This window comes from Pseudopipra pipra, chromosome 17 (assembly GCF_036250125.1).
Source record: "Pseudopipra pipra isolate bDixPip1 chromosome 17, bDixPip1.hap1, whole genome shotgun sequence".
NCBI classification, from domain to species: domain Eukaryota; kingdom Metazoa; phylum Chordata; class Aves; order Passeriformes; family Pipridae; genus Pseudopipra; species Pseudopipra pipra.
Window position 1 is genome coordinate 7,909,339 of NC_087565.1, and position 22,490 is coordinate 7,931,828.

At 48.7% G+C, this 22,490-nt stretch overlaps 1 protein-coding gene across 3 annotated transcripts in view; it reads left to right on the top strand.

Annotated features, from left to right (window-relative positions):
• The window catches only part of PMEPA1 (prostate transmembrane protein, androgen induced 1), a 48,951-nt gene that overhangs the window by 20,507 nt on the left and 5,954 nt on the right, over positions 1–22,490 (top strand). For all 3 annotated transcript variants that reach the window (XM_064674128.1, XM_064674129.1, XM_064674130.1), the window contains 2 exons: positions 15,906–16,060; positions 22,401–22,454. In XM_064674128.1, the coding sequence (XP_064530198.1) occupies positions 15,906–16,060; positions 22,401–22,454 (209 nt within the window). The remainder of the gene's footprint in view (positions 1–15,905; positions 16,061–22,400; positions 22,455–22,490) is intronic.

Genomic DNA, 22,490 nt, shown 5'->3' on the forward strand with positions numbered 1-22,490 from the left:
GGAGGCAAAGAGAAGGGAACAGTTCGGTTAAAAGTTGGGAGCAACTTTTTTCTTCTTCCTGGCAAGAAGACATAACAAAAAAAAAAATTGGCAGGGTCATGCTTTTTATTATTGAATTAAAATCTATTAAATAATATCAGAGAGCCAAAACCTGGAATTGCTATTAGGCACTGCTCTTGGTGAAGTGAAACACTTCTGGATCTGGCTCACTTCTGCATTTCGTGTGTGTGTGCATGTGTATCATGTGTGAAGAATGAGTCTATGAAGCTCAAATAGAGGGTTTTAAATAGAAATAACGCTGGCAGCTCTTTCTCCCTGAATCCAAGGCTATTATGTGTCTGGCTCTGGCCAACATGAATTGCAGAGGAAGTTCATGTGAACTCCATGGCTGATTTGGCAGCTGCACAGCCGTGCTGGGTGCGAAGCCCGGGCGCTGTTGAGCAGCAGCGATGACATTTTTTGGTGTCTGGTGATTTACCTCTTTGCAGAGGGTGAGGGGGGACCAAGGGAGCCTGTTTCCCACCCCAGTCTTGGCACTTGCAGTGCTGGTGCAGGAATGGACACGTTGGGTGGTGGTGGCCCAGCTTCTTCCCCAAAGCTTTATCTGTGATCCCAGATGCTCCCGCTCTTGGGTGAATGTCACCTGCTTGCACTGCCTGGGGCACATGGGCCATCCTGCTCGCAGTGGTGGAGACCCTGCAGCCCCCAAACCTGCCCCTCTTCTCCTGTGGAAATCCTCATGCAGCACTGGGAGCATAGTGCACCTGTGTGCACCACGGCAGCAGGAACAATTTGGGGTTAATTCCTCTGTGAACCCGCAATGCACCAAATGATGCTGCTTGTATGGGGCGTGGGGGGAAATAATGTTAAATTAAACTCTCCATAAGGGAAGAAAAGCATCCAGCCCCATTCTTTACTGCTCATTTTAGTAATTTCTTCCAGATAACCTACACATCTGTGTCAGTGCAATTAAAGTAGAAATTCTGTCTAATGAACAGTTGTAGCCCTTGGGCTATTGCGGAATGAACAATGAAGTTGGAAACAGTCTTATTAAAATAATAATTAAGAAACAAGAGTTGGGAGACAGAGGGAGGTGCAGACGAGGTGGTAGTGGGATGCTATAGGGTGAGGAGCAGAGAAGAACTGAGTTCATCCCCGTTTTGAACTTCCAGGGGTGACTCCCACCATGGGCTCCCCCCAGTAGAAGGGACTGGATGGTGCAGTTGGACCCGGGGCTGGGAACAGCCCAGTCCCCTTCCCTTGCCAGGGGCACGTGGTCATGCCATGGCACAACAAAACAGTGTCTAAAGCCAGTTTTGCACTTGGTAAAAGCGTTGCCCCGGGGGTGCTGTTGGCCTGTGGGCACTGACTTTGTCGTGAGCAGTGTTAGCCGTCCTGTTCAGCAGATCAGCTATTTTGTCTATATATTTTATTTTGAGTTTTTTGGTTCTTCAACAGCTGATAAAGCTCAGAGAGGGAGGAGAATGTTTTTTGTGTTAGACAGGATTATATCTTGTTTTGCCTTTTCCAGAAAACGGTCCTTTCTCAGTAAAAAAAACAATGCTGTGCACACCCACATAGTTTGCTTTAACCTTCCTTTTTCTCTTGCTTTCCTGAGGACAGGGACTAACCAGGCTGAACTGTGTCAGTGATGGGGACTGACCAGTTTTTCTCATGTGATGTAGATTGTTCTTTTGTTTTTAAATAACATTGAAAAGAAATTTTTTGTTTTTATTTAACCCTTGGGATTATGATAGTGTCTCTCCACGAGTTATCATTTTATGCCAGTAAAACAGTTAAAACTTGGAGCTGGCTTTTTCAAACTTAATACACTCCTATTTAGAAATGCATGTGCTGCAGAAAGCTACTGACATCTCAGATTAATAAAATAAATAAATAAAAAAAGCAAATGCCATAAAAAAAGAAGCCAGACAAATCCCACTGGAATGATACATTGGAATGATTTTAGTGGGATTTATATCTATGAGCTGTGGGGTTTTTGTGGTTTTTTTCTTTTGAAATGGTTGTGAACCAGAGTGATTACTTATCATTTTCATTTTAACTCCATCTGACAAATCGTTTTAGATGGAGAAAGCAATACTGCATCTTTAAATGGCTACTCTGTCAGCGCATCTTGCAGGGCTTTAAATGCCCTTTGTTATCGCAGTCTAGACAGGACGCAGGCGGAATATTTGATATGTTATAAGGCAAAGATGTGACAAGGTTGAATTAATTTACCGGCTTATTTAAAACTGAATTTCAAAACGTTTTTCCTTACAAACTTGTCTTTTTTTTCCTCCCTATCCTATATTTTTTTTTTTCGAAGTTAGTACAGTATGTTTCAACTGTTTAGACTGGGAGAGGAGACATTGGCTTACTGCAGCCTGCAGTACTTTAATTGCCCTTTTTATGACTGTCTAGACATCATGCAGATGCATGTTTGTGGTGAGAAGACATTTCCCCCTCTGGTTATACGATAGTCTGAAACCTTTACATTCCCTATCTCCTTACCCCCTCTGCCTCGGAATGCGCTTTACTCCTTCCATCCCTGAAAATCACTTTTTCTCCTCTTGTTTTATTTTTTGAAGGACAGTTCAGCCTCCGTTTTCCTGCTCTTTCTGGCGTGCTGGTTTGCAGATGCTGGTGCTTTGAGGGGGGATGAAGGTGTGAGGAGGGGGTTACTCCCGGGTCACACTGCAGCGGGCACAGCTGGGGGTGTCCCCGCACCCCCGTATCCCGGTGTGGGTGCGGGTCCCCGGCCGCGGGCGCTCCGCCGGTGTAAGAATGAACATTTCAGCGAGGTTTGAATGGGTGCGGGAGTTTTAGTTATGCAAATCGATGCATTAATTAACCCCGTTGCTATAGCTACTGCTTTATTGTTAAATTCAGTGAAAAGGGGACAGGCTGTGTCCATGGATAATCCTCCCCTCGGTGCTCTGCCCCCATCCCGCCCTCCCGAGCGCCCCGCGCCCGGCGCGGGGCAGCTGCCGCCCGCATCCCGTATCCCGAATCCTGCATCCCGCGGGCAGGTGCCGGGGGAGCGCCGGGCCGGGAGCGGCCGGGATGGGCCAGCCGGGGCTCCGCCGCCTCCCCCCGAGCTCATTGTGGGGGCTGACCCGGGGTCGGCTCCCCGCGGCCCCCCCGTGTGTCTGGGGCTGCGCCGGGACGGGACGGGGGAGCGGGACAATGGGGCGGCAGGAGGGACACAGATGGGCCGGGATGGAGATGGGGAATTCTCGGAGGTGGGGAGGAGAGCCCGAAATGGAGATGGGGATGCTCGGGGAGGGCAGGGGAGCCCAGCCCTGTTCTTGGCCCCACACCCTGCTTGTTATGGGGCTTCTCTTTGTATGCGCCCTAAAACCTGGGCATGCAACCCCCCCCAACGAAACAGACTTCCCAGCAGATCTGCTGTGGGAGTTAAAACCTTTCTCAGGCTGTTGCTGCAGCTGAGGTGGAAGTAAATTTATTACCTTTAATTTTGTCAGATTTGGGGCGGTTGTACTCACCTCCCCCATTCACTCTGGTGTGTGTGTATATATATATATAAATATAATTTTTTTTCACATCTCTGTGAGAGTGTGCACATGCATTCGCTCCCATCTGGTGGTGGAGACCAGTTCAGACCAGTTCAAGAGCTGAACTTGAATCCCGTGGTGACCAGATGCAGTGTGCGTGTCTGGGCATTTGCATGCATTTTGCATATTTTTTTCTTTTTCCTGCGATGCATAATTATGTCTGTAACTTAAGATTGTCCTTGTTCCGTGGGAGTAACTTACCTTGCCAAAGGTCACTCCTTTGGTAAGCAAAAGCTGCAGAGTGATGCAGATGATAACGGGGCTTAGGAAGCGGCAGAGGAGGGAGCGTTTCCCGCTGCTCGGCCCTGGACTGCGCTGAGGAAATCCGGTCGCAGTTCCAGCCCTGTCATGACCTGTGTGGCTTTGGCCAACTTGCTCAATCTGGGTTTCGACACCCGTCTGCGAGCCGGGGCAGCCCCTGTGGCACTGCTGCCCAAGGGTGCGTGTCCTGGAGCCCCCAGGGGAGCTACAGCCTCGGGGCGGGGGCACGGCAGGGTCCCTGGCACTGCTCCCAAAGGCTGACGGGCTCCTCGCTCCAAGCGAGGTGATGGGGGGGAGCCATTCACACAGGAGAAATGCTGTAGGAGCAGAGGTTCCCTGGCTGCAGCTCGTGGTGCTTTGTGGCTTCTCTGTGCCTCCACCACGTCCCTGAGCCGGGTGTTGGTGAGAGTCGATGGGTGTCGTGTTTGTGGCACTGCCGCTGTCCCTGCGTCCCTCTCGGGGTGCCCCTGCTCGAGGGCTGTTCCCACAGGACTTGCTGAGCACCGTGATGGGGGTTGGGTGCTGGCACTGGGGCACCTGACACACAGTGGGCTCCAGCAGAGCTGTGGCTGAGTATGTTGGGAATTGACCAACAAATGGTTTTCCCAAGAATAAGTGGAAATGGAAACCTTCTAGGGGACAGCCAGAGTGGAGGGAAGTGGAAAGAGAGAACACTGGGGAGGAAGACCTGGTAAAACCCATACATACAGCATTTGTTCAGCTGGGAGAGGCTGTGGTCCCTGCTGATGGCAGCCATAAACCCCCATCTCCACTGGCTGTTGCACTGTGAGCGTCCCACGTGGAGCAGGACAGCCTGTGCCATCTCACTGCTTTGCAGGTAAGGGGAATGCTTTGCTGCTCCCTGCCTTTCTGTGCAGTGCACTGGGTCCTCATGACCTCCTGAATTAAAGTTGCCTTGTTTTGGTGGACCTGGTGACAAGTGAATCCCATATTCCTTGGTGTCTCTGCAGCAGCAGCAGGAGGAGGGAGCAGGCTCCAGCACTGTGGGACGTGGTGCAGGTGGCTGTGGCTGCAGGTGCCCTGTCGGTGCGAGGCAGCTCCGTTGCAGTGGGAGACAGGGCTGAAAGGAAGCTGGAATCGGAAACCCCATCCCTAATTGCCGTTAGCTTTCTGGAGAGGTGGCAAAGCCCTCCCTGGATGGAACACTTGCTCTCCTTGCAGCGTCCGCGTCTGGCAATTTGTCTGTCGAAACAGATGTGGGCAGCGACAAACATCTATTTCTATAACTAGAAACAAATTTGGTAATTGCCTCTTTCAACAGGACTTGCTCAAGCAGGAAATGAAATTCCTAAATGGCAGTTAGCAAAAGTATTTATAGCTAAGTTCATAAATGAGATGTGCTTTCCTTTGTCATGAGTTTCTGCTGGGTGGAAGGAAAAAAAAAAACCCTACAGTAGCAAGCCACATATTGATCAGGAGTGTTTCCAGCGTATACGAAAATACTTATTTATTCATGTGTTTATTTTTACTGGCTGTTAGAAATACCCCTGACAAACAAAACCTGTCTGATCTTTTAGGGTCAGCTGGTAGGGTTTGATCCAGATATTGTTTATTTTCAGTCATTATTTGGTAGGGTTTTTTTTCCTGGTTCAGGCTGTTTATGATTGCAAACGGTAAACTCTTTTTCCTGTGTCCCTCTCTGAGTGCTTATGTTCAAGGGGAGAGGGTGATGCTCTGTCCTCACCCCTGCCCAGACATCTTCCAGGCCTGATGCCATCGTGCTGCCCCTGGGGGATCAGGAGATACTCTGGATATTCTCAGCTGGGTGGGGGCCGTGAGCCTTGCTCCACGTTTTCTAGTGAGCAAGCAGATTTACCTGCTTTTAAGTGCAAAATCAAAATGACTTTATTCTTTTAATCCAGTTTAGCTGTTCTCACCCTTGGGAGTAACTTCAAAAGCAAGGTACTCCTTCCAGCCATCTCGGCAGGCTGGGATCAGGCTCACTGTGCATGAAATACCTTGTCTCAAAACCCTGGACAAGGGGAGGGTGAGAGAAATAGGCACAAAAAGAGAGAGAAGAGGTTGGCATATGCAAGATTTTAGAGTCTGGGTGTCCCAAAGAACCTTGTTAGTTCTCATTGCTCCGAGGGAGCTGTTTCATGTCTTCAGGAGTTTCTCTAAACACGTCTCCATTTGACAGGTCTCTGCTCGGAGCCGGGAAGTGTCCCAGCTGACAGAGCTGCTGACCCAGCTCTCACGTTTGCCATTTCCATGTAAAAGCTGAGTTCCACCGTGCTGATCCTGCCTTTCTGGCCCTTGAATGTATGTCCTGCTCCCTGCCCTGCCACTAAGCCATGCGAGCTCAGGAAGGTCACCTTTTGAAAACAGGCCCAGACTGTTGCTGTGTTTTAAGAACTGAAAAATTTTCTGAAGCTCGACCAGTCTGATGTTTCCGTGGCTATTGAGCATGAAATGGGGCCGTTTCCTTTAAAACAAACAAAACTGGGGGTGGGGGTGCAGGATGAGGCCATCATTTGTCACTGACTCAGAGGACGTGATGCTTGATTACCCAAGGTGACAGATGAAGAAAAAGAACTATATTAAACACACTTATAGCCCAAGAATTGGCACTATGAACAGGACTTCTTGGGGCCCCATCAGCTGTTTGCCAGCAATATTTTTTCTAAACTGGCTTCTTTTTTGAGTCCCACTTGCTCCCTGCCCTCCTTCCCCACTCTCAGCCTGCCGTCACTGGCTCACGCTGTGTCATTTCTGCTCGTTACCTCAGGACTGGCCGTGCTGAATCTGGAAATGCAGTTTAGCTGTTAACTGTACTGATGATGCATGGAGCAGGCCCAAATCCAACGGGCTCTTCCCAGCTGTCCTGCCTGTTGTCACGGGACTGATCCTGGTCTCTTTGATGCCTCAGTGTTGCTGCAGCTTCAGGGTGCTGCTGGTTGGAGCCAACCTCAATATCGAGATCATATTCTGTACTTACTCCAGTACTTCCCGTGCTCCCTTGTAAACAAATACAATTGCTGACAGTCTGATGGGCCCTTGTATCTGGTTTTATGGAGGTATTAGAAGCTAAATGCAGCAGATGCTAATACAAAAATAGTGCAGTAATGACTTCGCCTGGTCTGATTGTTTCTAAGATGACCTAACAGACGAGTGGGGAGGGTGAGTAATCTGCCATCTGAAGTTCTTTGTTCTTTCATCTCTTCTTCCCTGTCCTAAGAGGGAGAACACTGGTCTCTTTAACGAGTGGAGCTCAGCATCTGGTGGATGAAATGGACTCTGAACCAGGAGCAGCATTTGGTGCTGCACCCTCTCTGTCAGCCTTTGGATTCCAGCTGTTGCCTGGAGCTGTTTTGGTTCTTGCTTAAATTAGAGCAGTTCAAATGTAATATTTAGCATAATGGGCATGTCCCTTTTCCAAGCAGGGCTGGGAAGGATGTGCCAGGGCAGAGCTGCTTGCACTGGGCAGTATGGCTGCTGTGCCAGGGTATTTTCCCCCATGCTGTATGAGCAGGGAAGGGCAAGGGGTCCCACACTGACCCTGCTGCCACTCCAGTGGGATGCTGCAGAGTCTGAGTCCCTGCAGCCACTCACTGAGGAGCTGGGAGTTTATTCCCTACTGAAACCATAGCTCAGAAGGGTGACTAGATTCAGATGGCTCTTTTCAAATTCACATTCTTTAGCTTTGCATAGAAAAAAATCCACTCTTTGGCTACACTGCTCAACCCACATCCTTTCACAGAGGCTTTGATGAGCATCTGGCATAACAACTGCACCTCTGCTGGACTCAGTTCTGCTGAGTTTAACCCTCAGGTCCTTCCAGGGAGCCACATGCTGCTCCAAAGTGTGCCCACATTTTGCTTTAACATCTATCCCTTGTTCTCCACAAGTATACTTGCAGCTGGCAGGCAAAAAATCTTGGGGCAGGCAGGGCTCTAAACTGAGCACAAGGACTGGACAGACCTCAGGCCAGCTCTGTGGAGCTCACTTTGGTCCAGGCCTGCTGCAGACTGGTTAAGTAACATCAGCACTGGCCTTTCTGGTTCTCTGCTTGCAAAAGTCAGCATGTTGGTCTGTGTAAGGCAAGGTGGTACGGGGTGTCCTCAGCTTTCATTCTCCAGCAGTGATTAGGACTTGTTTTGTGCCCTAATTATTGGGGCGTGCAAGGTAGCGGGATGCTCCCAGCTGTTCATGGCAAGGGCTGTCCTTGTGTGTCTCCTTGTTTTTGAGGGTGCCTCTGGGCACCACTGGAGCTGTGGTGCTCTGAAATGTCAGCGAAGGCTGGGGAGGGGAGCGAGTCGGGCTGTCAGGGAGCTGACAGAATGGATAAGAGTGTCTCCTCCTCCTCTGCAGCCTGCTGGTGCCCAAGCCCCTGCCCTTGCTGCTGCCTTCAGCCGGAGATGTGGGTGCTGAGAACGGCTGAAAGTCAGACCCATCACTTCTAGTTTAGGGCAGTGTCTCTGCCTACCCACTGGCAATGAGTTTCGTGCGAAGGCGGCAGCCCAGGTCTGTTGGAGAAAATGCTGGGTCATGTCCTTCCTCTGCCTGTCAAAGCCCCCTGGTGGGTAGGGGAGCGGGCAGGGACCTCTGAACCAGCAGCTGAGAAGGATGTTTGCTAAAGGGTGCTAATGAAGCAGCCCAGGTTTTGGGTGCTGATAGACACTGATGCTGGGAGAAGGGGACCTTGGTCTGCCCCTGTTCAAGACTTGTTTTCCTCTTTGAGGGACTGCACAAGCTGCAAAGCTGAGAAGCCTTTAAGGTTACTGATCTGAAACTGTTCTTGGCTGAAATCCTTGAGCATCCCTGCTGGGTGCCCCACAAACATTGTAAGTGCAGGATTTGGGGAGTCATGAGCAGGGAGGAAAAATGCATGGATGCTCTTCAGCTCCAAGCTTCAAATTAATGGAGGTACCAGTCTGATTTGGACTGATTTCTCCCCACCAGCTTCGTGTCTCTCTTGTGTGGCTTCATCTACACATGCCCAGTCAAAAACCAGCTGTACCCTTATTTATGTTTTCTGTGTGCTTTTTTTGACGTAACTAAAGCGCTGCCATCAAGGGCTACGAGGAACTTCTTCAAACAGAAGATGCCTAAGGGTGGGGGTGGATGAAAAGATGAGAAAATTGGGAGGAGAGGGAACTGCAGTCAGGACTGTGCACATCTCTGCTGTGTCTTGCTCTGAGTCGTGCAGCCAGGGCAGCTCTGTGGATATCAGAGGTGTTAATGGAAAATCGGGGATGAAAGTGCTCGCTGCAGGTTTGTCAACACTTTTCATTAATTCATCCAGTTAATTTTACCGTGTCTGGAAAGATTCTGTGCGTGTGTAGAGACTTTCTTTTCTGGAGTGTGATGGGGGTCCATGGAGGACAGTGTTGCAGTCAGTTGAACTTACCCTAAATCCCTAAGGATTACAGAAGAAGCCAGGACATGCAGTGTGACATTACAGTGTCCCCATATTTAGGTGACAGGCAGCAATTCATTTACAGATTTCAGGAGCTTCAGGACAGGTCATGACCTGACTGTCTTCAGTCCCTGGGGGCTGTGCCAGAGTCTGGTGCTGCTCACCAGGTGCTGCTGCTGAATGGTCCCCACTGAGATGCCCCACTCTGTGTCACTGCAGGCTCTCTGCAGGCTGGAATCTGTTGACTCACAGTGCTGAGTCACCTGGTGAACTAGGCTCTGTAAATAACCATGGGCACCAAGGAGCAGAAAGTGCTGCTTCACAGTTGGAGCAGGGGCTCTGGGGGCAGGCAGAGAGACGCTTTTCTTTCTCTAAGCCTCCCCGAGCTCTGTGCATGGTGCTGACAGGTATCCTGCTGCCAGCCCACACACCTAAGGGCAGGTCGCTGGCAGAGGGCTCGGGTGCCCTGTGCTGTGGGTTCCCTGGTCACACTTATAGGTTTGTGCCCAGTAATTGTATCCTGTTGCCGGTGATTTTTTCAGCTCCGTGCCTGCACTGAGGGTTGAGCTCCTTCTGCAGTCCCAGGAGGGACCAAGTTCCTCAGTGAGGCTGAGTCAGAGCTGGTCTTGCTCCTGGGCTGAGTGACCCAGGGAAAGACTTTGTCCCTCTGCAGTAGCTGGGCTGGGAGCCTGAGTTTAGCACTTGGCAGCTGATCTCAGTGCCTGGGGTCAGGGTGAGCACTCCTCTGCCATATCGTGGTGCATCTCCTGTGCCAGGCTTTGCTCCAGCTGCTTGCCCTCTTTGGCTTCCCAGGAACCTGAATGACATCATTCCCCACCATCTATCCGTGCATTGACTCCATCCATAGGCTATGGCCTTGTCATCCAGGAGGGAGGGAGGCTGTGATGTGCCACCACTGTGGGCAAAGCCTTGCTCTGAAACCCTGGCTGGGGTGGGCAGAAGGGCTGCAGGGCAGGACGGGGCCAGGGAGCTCATGTGACCTGCCATGAGAAGTCATCCATAGCCTGTGTCTTCTGGAGACTAAAGAGGTGCTGCCCAGGTTTGTACCAGACTTGATTACATCTCTTTGTCCTTCAACAGGGAAGTTAAAAAAGCCTCAGTCTGTTTGTGCCTGTTTTATTGAGGCTCGTCAGGCAGCAGCAGGAGGGATCTCTGTACAACACTGCCCCATTGAACTGTGGTGTAAAAGTTGTTGGAAATGTGCTGGAGAAAGTGAAGATCAGAGGTGGAGGGAGGCTCAGTACATTCAGCTTTCCTTGGCTCCTTACATTAGGCACTTACAGGATTTTTCTCTGGGTAAATAAGTGACATTTAATTAAAAATAATCCTTATGTACAGTGGCAGTGATGGCACACAGTGATTCAGGGGGAAATGCTGTTTCCACAGTTCCCTGAAACTTCTAAAATGGCAAAATCCGCGTTGTTCTCAGTCCCTTTTTAGTCTCCCTGACTCTTACTCACTTCCCTTTGGATTTTTCTGCTGCTCAGATTCGTATCAGTTTCTAGATTAGGGGAAAGCTTTCGTTTCAAACCCACGTTCTCCCTTTGCTGTGACCTGTGCTGTTGCAGATGCTGGGGCACTGTTGGAAGTTGCCCTGTGGTGGAGGGTCTGTTCCCAGCGCTCCCAAGGCCCAGAGGAGGCTTTGCCATACTCTTACCAGCTCTCCTCTCCATCAGGCACACAGAGCGAGCTCAAAACACAGGTTTAGATGTAATGTATTTTCCCAAAGAATGCTGAGGAAACAAGTGATAGTGGGGCTCTGATGCTGAGGGACTGTCTTGGAACATTCAGAAGCTGAGATGCATATTCCATCCATCCTGGGTAAAAATTAATTGTTGGTTCATTAACTTTGAACAGCGAGGCTTGTTTGCGAGGTATCTCACCCTGCCTGGATTGCCTCACACAGGCTGATGTCCACCAGAAGATGAAATCAGCAGCAGGAGTTGTTTCTCCACACCCTTAAGAGCATGTTTTGGATAGTCTGTGTGAGCTTGTGATCAGACTTACCATACTTGAACTGTCCCAGCAATGTTTCGAGTCAGAACTAAGGGATTTTTAATGTCAAAAATACCCAGAGGAAGTGAAAGGAGAAGCAAAGTGTTCTGCAGGAGATTCTCTGCTGGCTTTAATTTTGTCGCAGCAAAACAGACCTGGGTTTTAGCATGGTGCACCACAGCATTTATGATGACTGGAATTGGGGTTTTTTAAAATTTGTTGTTTTTTTTTTCTTAGGAATCATGACTAGTGCAACTACATTTGTTCAGCTTAGCCGTTATCTCCTCAGTAACTTCACTTCTCATCATTACAGTATATACAGAAATTGTAATTGAATCTTATGGATAGTTGGTTTGACCTGCAGATGTGTATTATACCTGGCTGACTACAAAGGTCATCTTGGCTGAGGCCCTGTCTGAAAGCTGTTCTGTCCACTTGTAAGTAATAGGTGCAGGATGAGTGCAGCAAAATACAGGTTTTTGGGTTTTTTTTCCTCCTTTATACTTGCCGGTGGTTTAGAGCGTTTGTCTTCCTCAGAGATAGCCTATGTGGAAGGAAGAGCATTAATAAAGTTTATAGTAAGCATTTTATGAACTGTAGTGTAGCTGTAAAAGGTAATGCAATGCATTTAAAGTGTGTCCCAGCCTCACCTCCCCTGCGGCCCTCGTGAGCCGCGAGGGTGTGCAGAGGCTCGGCGCTCCCAGAGTCACCGTTGACTCAAATCACCCTCCTTGTAAAAATGTTAATGGATTTTCAACCTCTGGGTGCCAGGTATTTTGTTTACAGGCACTCGAGGAAGCTCAGAGATGCACCTTCCTGCAACCGCTTCTGTCGAGTGGTGAGCGTGGTCCGCAGTGGGACGAGTGGGGTCGTGCCAGTGAGGTGCCCCCCACGTCGGCTCTACTCGCATAAATTCCGAGCACTTTAGGGCATTGTGGTCTTGGTGGCCAGGGGGTGGGCAGCAAGGACATGAGCTGCCTCCTAGATACACCTCCGAGCAGGAGAGCAGGCTTTGGGAAGTGGTGGAGTCTCCGATCGCTCGTTAACGTGTCCCTGTAATCTCCCGCGAAACCCTCGCTCCGGGCCACGCGCGGTTGGAAGTGGCAAGCGAGCGGTGAACGTGAAGAATGGGACGTGACAGGAGGTTCGACTCGATCACGAACACCCGGCTTGGGGATGGTGAGAATCTGGGGGGGAAAATTGCTTTAGTTGCAAAACGGTTGCACGCACGGTGACCGGCTCCCGGAGCTGCCGCGTCTAGACAGGAAATACGGAAAAGCAGGTTGTGTCACTTAAATGTGATGTCTGAACCTGTTAGTTTGAAACGTATTCTGGAATAAAAATTATGCAAAATTAAATTAGTGTGACCTTGCTTTGCATTTGGAGGCGGAATATGCCCATCTTGTAAAGCCTAGTGCATTTATAACACTTCCCCTGGGGAAAATTACAGAGAGAAATGGAATGAGGTCTCTTCTAATTGAAAAGTGACAATGATTAGGAAGCCAAATACAAAATGTGTTGAGTATTTTTTTCTTGTTTTGTTGTGTGTGTGTTTTTAAGAATACCAGTAGAATTATAAATTATGTGCTTTGCAGTTTGGCTTGTTTTTCATTCCCCAAAGGCTTTTTATTAGCATAGCAGCTGAATTGCACTTGTATAATAATGTATTAACTCAAACTTGGGGTTTTTAATGATCTTTCTTCATTAGTTTGACTGAGCTGCTTGGATAAAATCTTACTGAGTATATCCAGCTTTTCAGTGTGTTGGGTTTGTTTTTCCCTTCTGCAAATGAAGCCCATGAAGACAAGTTAAAACAGAGGGAGAGTTGGCAGAAACTTTGGTGCCTCGAGTGGGAATGAGTCTCTTGAAACTTGAAAAGCACAAATTGAGTGTGTGGGCCTTTTTTTGGTTTGGTTTGACTTTTATTTTATTTTTTCCAAAGGCCAGATTGGGCAACATGAGTGTTCTTGGGATTAAAGCTCATCTCTGCATATGGGATGGGTTTGCTCCTGGGCATGGCGAGGCTGGGCTGCTCCTCACAGCCTGGGCTTGGGATAGAGATGGGGCAGGAGGAACATCCCTGCTGGAAAGCAGAGTCCCCTTTGTTCTGGTACTCATCCTGTGCCTTCCTGTTGCACCTGTTGGCAAGTGTTTTGTAATACTCCAGTTACAGGAGTCCCAGAGCACTGAAGGCTGAATGGGGGTGGACGAGACGCAGGCGTGTTGTCCTAAACCCTGATGGAATTTCCACCCTTTCTTCTGCTTCAGGCTCTGCTGGTTCTATGTCTATATGTGTGTGGGGGGAGCCTGGTTTAGGTCATTTGTAAGTGACACATCTTGTGTGTGTTCCCTCCTTGGAAGGAATTAGGGCAGCACTTCCTGATGGCCAAAACTTCACCTGGGTCACCAAAGTACCAGGACCAATTTAGCAAGGTTTGGTTCATTTAAGGGACCTCTCATCCTAGGAAAGGAACTTTCCTTTACAACTACTTTAGTCTTGTTTTTCTTCATAAATACCTTTTTTAACAGAAAAGGAAGTTTTCCATCACTGGCTCCATTTATATTTTTTCTTGTGTTTTCTTACCATGGCCAAAGCACATGGTGCATTTGAGGCTGAAGTGACTCATCTTCCTAAAAACTTCTGGGTTTCTTTTTTTTTTTTTTTTTTTTGTTTAGTTTTTTCTTTTCCATAACGAATTCTGAAAAAAAAAAAAAATGGGCTCTGCACCCAGGCTGGGTGGCTGCTCTGCAGCATATGAGTTGTGTTTAAAAGAAATGAGCTCTTGTTTGAGCCAGTTTCTCCAGCACAAGGCACCGCTGGCAGCTCTTGGGTCCGGTCGCCTGTCATTCCCAAGGGTGAGCTGTGCTGCTTTGGGGCTGGATCAAATGGTTGGGAATCTGGGGTTTTTTTATCCATGCTCTTCCTCTCACAGTGGCGTGGGGCACCTTGCTGGGGTTGCTGTGAAAGACCCAGAGCTTGTCCTTTAAGATGAAAGGCATTTTCAAGGCAAAACTCCTTTTGCAACGTTTGGCTTTTAATCCCTCTCTCCCCACCCCGTGTGCATCCTTCTGGTGTAGAGGAGCTGCGTTTTAGGGGTGCTCCAAGTCCCTCACTCAAAGTGCCAGATAAGGCTCCTGCTTTCAAGGCATAATTCTGCTTTCTGCAGGCAGTGGGCAGTGGCAGAAATAGCTGCTGTTTAGCAGAAAGAGCTCCAAGGTAACTGGCAGTGCTCACCACCTGGACTGTTTTCTTGACATTTATTTGCTTTTACTGGCACTCAAATGCCACCTGTCAGGAGAAAACTTTCCACAAAAAAAAAAAAAAAAATAATAAATTTGCCTGACTCAGCAGAAGCCACCCCAGCTGGTGTGAGTGGTGTGATGCTGCCCTTGGAGGTCTGCTGGGCCTTGCCATGTATATACAAACATATACGTGTGTGTCTGTATAGATTAAATACAGATGGCAGCATCCACGATAGCTTAGGGCACAGGTTTCCTAAACTGGATTTTATAGCTGTCCCTACTGAGAAGCAAACAAAGTGTAAATCCCCAGAACTATTAAATGTTGCTGGTCTGGCCCCTCCTTTATGTTGGGCAGTGGAGTTGCTGCTGCCCAGCCCTGGGCACTGTTGGCACAAGGGGGTTTGGAGGGAAGTGGCTGAGTGGTTTGGGGATGGCAGGTATTTCCTGGCTGCCAAATGCATGGAAATAACGACCCAGGGAGTGCTGTGTTTGCCTCTAGTACTCAATTTTCCTAAGCCTCAGAGAGGTGTGAGGAATTATTTCCTTAGGAAGTTTTAGGAGTGGCTTCTTACTGCCTCCTGCCAAGTGTCTGCAGAGTTAACCGGATAGTCTGTTGTTTGCTTGTTCTTGTTTGTTTGGAGGGGTTTTGGCAGCTTTCCTTTATGCCAGTTCAAGCCACTCAAGCTGCCACTGTCAGGTGGCCGAGCCCTGAGCCCAGGGATGTCTGGAGCTCCGGGATGTGGCCCCCATGGGCAGACACATCGCACCCATCTGGCGTCTCACCGAAAAGCAGGAGCTCTCCCCGCCTGCTTCCTGTGGTGGATGGGCAGCGATGGAGAGAGGGGGGCTGCCAGTGCCTGCTGTGCTGTGCCATCCCCTGGGCTCCCACTGTGATGCCTCTGACAGAGGGGACATGTGCCTGGTGCAGGAATGTGCCAAGGAGGACTCCAGTCCGGTCCTCCCTGGAGGAAGGAGTGGTGGTGATGGGAAGAGAATTGCAGAAATTTAGCTTGCATTCAGCTAAATGGTTTCATTAGGATGAATTATGCTGGTTCATGGCTGTGTGGCCCCGAGTGAGGCACTGGGATGCTCCTGGTTTTGTACCTGGCAGTGGGGATGTCTAGCACCCTGCAGCCAGGAGGGCTTTGGGAGGTCTGGTCTGTGTTGTAGCCTGGAAACACTGCTTTGTAGATCTTAAAGATGATACCTCCTAGAGATCCTTCTGTGACAGTGAAAAAGTGAATTAATGAGGTTTTTATTAAGTAAGTAGCTGTGCTCAAAGCACACAGAGCCCACGTAGGCACGTGTGAGAGCTTTAAGGGGAAGGATGAGCAGAGTCATCGCATCTCGACCACATTAATTGTTTTTGTGCTCAACGAATTGTTGCTTTTCCTGATGGCTCAAAGTCTGTCTGTCTCTCTCTCTTGCAGCGGAGTTGGAGTTTGTACAGATAATCATAATCGTGGTGGTGATGATGGTGATGGTGGTGGTGATCACGTGTCTGCTGAACCACTACAAACTCTCTGCGCGATCCTTCATCAGCCGGCACAGCCAGGGCAGGCGGCGAGACGAGAACCTCTCATCAGTAAGTCACACCCTGCTCTTCCAACCACCAGTGCCCGATCATGTTTGGCCTTGGCACTGTGTGTCTCTCAGTTATTGGGGGTGGGGGGAGCCTTTCAGGGGTGCCTCTGGCTCTTTGGGGTTCTGTATGTGCTAAGTTATGGACAGCCATAGCATCTGCTTTTGCCCTGGGCTTTGCAATTCGGATTTTACATCAGTAAAGTAACTGCACAAGGCTGTTCTTGGCATGTCCTGTTCCTGAAACCACCACGTACCCTCAGCTGGTTGGGGTTCATATGCCTTGTTTCAGCAGCCCCAGGCTATTGAGTTCTTTGACTCCAGTCCGTCTCAAATGACTATATAAAAATTTATTGCCTACCTTGCAGAGAATAGGAAATCCTGACAGACTTGCTCCAGTTTTCACCGATGCTGGTGGTAGAAGGGCCAGAAAACACTTGTCAGCCAGACAAGCAGAAATCTCTCCAAGGGGGTGCACGAGAGGTTCTCTAACCCAGGCTCCCTGCCTTATAAAAGCCTGAGGAGAAATATGTTAATTGTACCTCTGACAGGGATTAGAGGGGAAACCTCTCCAGCCTCGAGGCAGATATTGGTTCATGCAGTTTTCTCAAATGCAGTGGCTCAGAGAGACTTAGAAGGATGTACAAAGAAAAGACATCACATTTTCTTGGAGGACAGTGTTTAATTCACAGCTGCCTCCCTGGCTCTGTCTTCAGCGCAGGGGTATCTTGTACTGAGACTTATTTTATTTTTTAGCCTTCACCCTGTAGGATTTTAGAGCTCTTTAAACACTAGGGCTCTCTGAAGGTCACTGCTCTATGCCCCCTCCTTTGCAGGGTCCCAGGGCAGGCTGCTGTGGGACAGTGCTCTCTTGAATCAAATCTGTACTTGCTGCAGGAAAAACGATCAAATACTGGGATTGCCTGCTTTTTTGTTTTCTTCTGGTTTTCCACTTTCTTTTTTTTTTTTTCCTGAGGGAGATACCTAACATCTTTTACTGAATCAGCCTTCAGCACAGTGCAGTTGAAGGCTGCCCAGGGCTGTCCCTGGTAGCTGCTCGTTTTGTCACACACCACACGCGGCAGACGAAGGTCCCTTATCAGTTGCTTTGTGCCGACTGAGGAAGATTCCCCTTGGGAAGGAGAGCTGTGCAAACCCCAAGCTCAGTTAACTCACCCTTCATCCTGTGGGCTGTGGAGCACATCTGCAGAATGCAGGGCCGTGATCCCAGCTCGAGGATGTCTGTCCTGCTGCAGCGGGATCAAAGTGCTGGGAATGCTCGATCCCACCTGATCCCGCATTAAACCAGCTGGTGGGAGGGTGGAGATCACTCAGACACCTCCCTGCTTTGGGGATCAGGGCTAAACTCCCTGCAGGCATCCTGGCTTCTCTGGGGGTCACTGAAATCTTATGTTCCTCTTACCATCCTGTGCACATCCAGCAGTGGCAAAGTGTGGGCACCTGAGCACGTGAGTTATTAAAAATAGCAGAAACATTGTTTTCCCATTTTCAGATTTTTTTTTTACTGTTTTATCGTGCCCAGAATGTTTTAAGTGAACAATGCCAAGTGTTTCATTTTACGTTTTCAAGGCAAAATTCACATCAAGCCCTCTTTATTTTAATACGCTAATTTCTGTTTTCTTAAGTGGCCTTTTTTTATTTTCTTTAAAAAGATGAAAGAAGGCTAGCATGGAAAGAGAAGAGAAAATCACATGGAGATTGACCAAAAATTTCAGGTTGAATGAAAAACGGACTGTTTAAAAAAATAATTCTTTTTGCCTTTTATTCTTTTTTTTTTTCTAATTTTTTGAATTTTACCAGGCCGACATTTTCAGCCATTTTTTGGCCCAGCTCTGTTATTTACTCAGCTTTCAGACACATCAGTGATTTAATGGCTTTTTGGCAGAGTTTTACTCTGTGCCTCTGCGTGACCTCAGTGAGGGTGTGGAGTCTTCAAAACCTTTTTTAGATTTAAGGAGAGAAATAGGAATGTGGAATTTTAGTGGGTTTTTTCCCCTCTGTAGAACTATTCCCCATCTCCCTGCGCTGTCCATGCTGTGTGTGCAGTGTTGTTGGAGTGGCAGCAGAGGTTCCCTGTGGCCCAAGCACCTTCCTGATGGGATGGAGAAGCACCTCATGTGCTAATGAGTGGGAATCTCATTACAGTGGGATCCAGCATAATAAAGATCTTAACGGCAGCACCTTTCAGGCTCAGCACAGTGTGCCTTTTAGCAGAAAACAGCTCCAGTCTGAAGGAGGGCTGGGTGTTGGCAGGCAGAGGCCGCTCAGGGCTGGATACTGGTTTATGTAATCCATTAAACTTGCGCTGAACTGGTGTTGGGCTTTTTAAATCCCAAACTTCATTTTGGTGCCGTGACCGCAGACGGGCACTGGAGCTGCATTCACGCTTTTCATCTTCTGAAATATTAAAGCAGTTCATCCCATGGTCAGGAGGATGCTCGGTCTGCCGGAGTTGTCCTTTTTTGTTGCTGTAGCTCAAAAATTACAGCTGAAGGAGAAATTAATTTCCCTAAAGGTTGTTTTTTTTTTTTAATGCGGTTCTCGCTGGCAAGCAGTTCTTGTATTACCTCATGTGTTTCTCCATCACTGTTCTCGCTGTACTCAAACTCTGTCTCCTTATGACAAGTAACTTTATTTTTCCAGAACTAAGAATATTTAAGAAATGCTACTGAAAAGTTTTTTTTGCAGTCAGAATGACACTGTCACTGCACCTTTGGAACAGTGGTATCCCACTCCCCCAGGAAAAAGTGGTTTAACTGCAGTTTCCAAGCATATCTTTGTCCCCCAAAATGGAAAATATGAGTCCCTCTGAAGGCTCAGAAGCTTAATTTGCACCATGCAGCTTTACAGAGAAAATTCTCTGACATTACTAAAACAAGCAGTTCTATAAAAGTGGAAGATTGATTTCTCTAAAAAGAAATTAAAAAGTAATTTTAGGTTCTGCAGCAAGTCCTGGAATACTTGCGGAGGCTTTTACAGCTCTATTGCTTACCAGACAGCAGAATCTCAGCTTTCATTTCAGAAAACCATGGCTTTCTAGACTGCTCATTGTTGAGATGGATTCAAGTCCTAAATATTCTGAAAATCAGAGGTGAGTGAGGAGAGCCCCGAGGACGAGGGTTCCAGCTGTGACCCTCCCTCTGGGGCAGCACAGTTTTGCCTGGTTTGGTGGGGCTGTGGAGCCATCCCAGGGCCAAAGTGAAGGCTAAAAGCATGTATGTGTTCTGTCCCTGAGGCTTTCCCCTCCTCTGATTACTGATTTCCAGCAATTTTAATCCCTCTGTGGAGTTTTTAGGAGAGCTGAGCCATTCCCCAGCTGGGCTCATGGTAGTGTGTTGGTGGCAGGGAGTGAACAGGCTCTGGAGTCCTGGCAGAGGTGGTTGGTAACAGCTGCAGAGATCCAGCTCCTATAGAAAACAGATCTCCTGTCTACTCCTTATATCTCTGAGGATCCCATTTTAGTGCTGTTTGTACTGGTTTGCTGCTCTTGCATCCGTGTGTTGCCCAGAGCATCATTCCTGGACCTCATCTGTACAAACAGATGAGTTGGTGTGTGAGCCAGAGCTTTGCTTCCAAACACCTGGATGGAATATTGGTGCAGTCTCTGGGTGCTTGAGGGTAGGGGATGTTGTGTATGTGCCCTCCCAATTGCCTGCCAGTGGGGTGTCCCAGCTGAGCACGGCAATGCTCTCAGAGCCGGGATGCAGCCACCCTCCTGGGCACTGGCTGACATCACTCCCAGGAAAGGGGGAAGCAGATGGGATATTGCCATGGCACTGCCCACTGCCAAGTTAAATATAAAACATCTAGCAGAAGGCAGTGGGGTACTCACTGCTCAGGAAGTCTGCCACGGGGGCATGGCAAAGTAAACACAATTTTCGGAGTGCTTCCCGCTCCCGCCTGCTGCTTCGGCGTCCTTTGGGATGAGGTGAAAGTCTGGCACTGCACGTGGTGGCACTGGCAATCCTCCCTGTGCCCTTTGGTGTCAGTGCCATGGCTGAGCAGGGAGTCAGAGGCAAGGATTTGGTCTGTGGTAGATGCAGTTCCCCATGGATCTTTTAGCTGCTGGGGGAGTTTGACTGGAGCCTATCCCTGCAGGCAAGAAATCCATGTAAAATGGACCAGACTAAACAGTCAATGCCTGTGTAAACAGTTGCATGTTGGAATCTCAAGGTCTGTAGGAAACACGGGGAAGGGCGGTCGCTCAGCCAGCACATTCCACAGTTGTGGCCAGGGAAGGTGCTGGTACTGGGTATTGTGGAACTTTATCTCTGCTCCGAGGAGGTGCTCCTAAAAAATACCAAGAAGGGAGAAGATTCTGGGCCATCTCATTTCCATATAAATCACTGTTTTCTTTGCACTGGCACCAGGACTGCCTTGAGGTTTATGTGCAGAGCTGAGCTTGAAAAACAGGAACCTGATATATTCTGTCCATATCTGATACCATGTGCGATACCATAGGAGAAAATATATTCCAAAGTTGGGGAAAATAAGAAAAAGGGAGGGCAGGGGGATATAATGGGTGGTTTCTCTGCAGATTTTAGCACAGTGCTGGTGCCGTGTTTTGGGCTCTCAGTGCATGTTGCCTGGGGGTGTTGAGGCTCCTGTCACAGCACTGGGGTCTGGCACTGCCCACGGGGACACCCTGGCTCTGTCAGGAGGGGGATTGGAGATGCTGCCATGGCTTCAAGGGAATGCAGCAACCTGTTCCCTTGTGTGTTGCATCCTGGGATGAGGCCAGATGTGCTTCACAGCTGGATGAGGTCCAGGGAGGATCAGACAGGCAAAATCCCTTCTGACTTTATCAGGGAAAGTGCCTGTGGTGTTGCGGTACCACTACAGCTTTTCACAGGGTGTCGGGGGGCACGGGGCTGCCTGGACCCCCCACCATTAGAGCAATATGTGTTCTCATAGCAGGAAGGTGTGTGGTTTGCTCACCAGGAGGGCCCTGCTGCATAGGCTTTGAGTGGGACACTTGAAGGGATAAAGGGGGTTTCTTTTTCCCTTGGCATTTTTTTTCCACTGTTTGTAAATACTTCTGCCTGTGCCTGACTTGCTAGTGCAAGGGCTGGAGATTCACCTGCAAGGAACTGAGAAGTGCCAGCTATTCTAGGTTATAATTACAAGCCTTCTGGCTGTTTTCCTCCAGCCCTGCCTGCCAGAGGGATGTTGCTATATGTGAATATTAGCAATATTTAAATATTTCGGTCCCTAAGGCAAAAGTGTCTGGGGTGAACTGTGTACACTCAGAGTATCACTAGCAGATGGGAAGAACCTTTGTTTGTTTGTTTTGATCATGAATTGTAAACTAATCTCAGGGTTTGGGGGAAATTGTGGCTTTATCATGCCTGGGGTTGTTGGCGCCAGGGTTTGGATTGCAGGATCAGGGTGATGTTTGCAGTGTAAGGAAACCTCTACACCTCAATCCCTCAGTCTGTTTTAAGCCAAGGACCACTTATCATTTTGTGGAAAAAATACTCTGGAACCATCCGCTTGCTACAGATTTCTATTTTTTAAGCCAAATCAAAATTAGACTTAACATTTGGGTCTTTGCTTATTATCTTTATTTTCCTATGATTTCCTTGATTGTGTGCATCAGAATGTGGGTGTGAGGGGGTTTTTTTGGGTTTGTTTTTTTTTTTTTCAATCTTGTCATTATTTCACGGAGCATTTTCTGATGTCTTGTGAATCACCCACGGCTCATGGATCACAAATTGAAAAATACTCCTCTGGCATGTTTGAACCAGGGAAAGAACCATGCTGGGTGTGTGGGGGCGGGAGGGGGGAAGTCTGCAAACGGGAGAGAGGGTTGTTTGCTGGTGTTGTTCTCATCATTCATTCTGCAAATGATCTATTAAATAGAAATGGAGGTGAAAATGGAGGGAAATTTTGATCAGAAGGGGTGTTTTCAGTGGTAATACCTTAGCATGTACCTCTGTGACACCCAGCATATATGATCATAGTGAATTCATAAAATTATAGAATCAGCTGGGTTGGAAAAGACCTCTGAGGTCATCAAGTCCAACCCTTGCTCCACTACCGCCGTGGTTACTAGACCATGGCACTAAGTGCCACATCCAGTCTCATCTTAAAAACCTCCAGGGATGGAGAATCCACCACTTCCCTGGGCAGCCCATTCTGATGTCTGATTACCCTCTCTGTATCCTCTGGTCATGTGCTGTGTGTTGCTGCAGGAACTTGTTGGCGGCAGCAGCACCATCTTACCTGGGCTCTGGGGTGAGACCTGGCATGAGCTGTTTGCAGAGGGAGCTTTAACCCACCCTGGCAGTCAGACTCACTGTGCCTTCTCCTTTCCAATGCAGGAGGGAAGCCTGTGGCCTTCGGAAAGCACCGTGTCGGGGAACGGAATAACAGAGGTGAGGGCGATGCGGGCGCCGCTGCCTCTCCCGCCG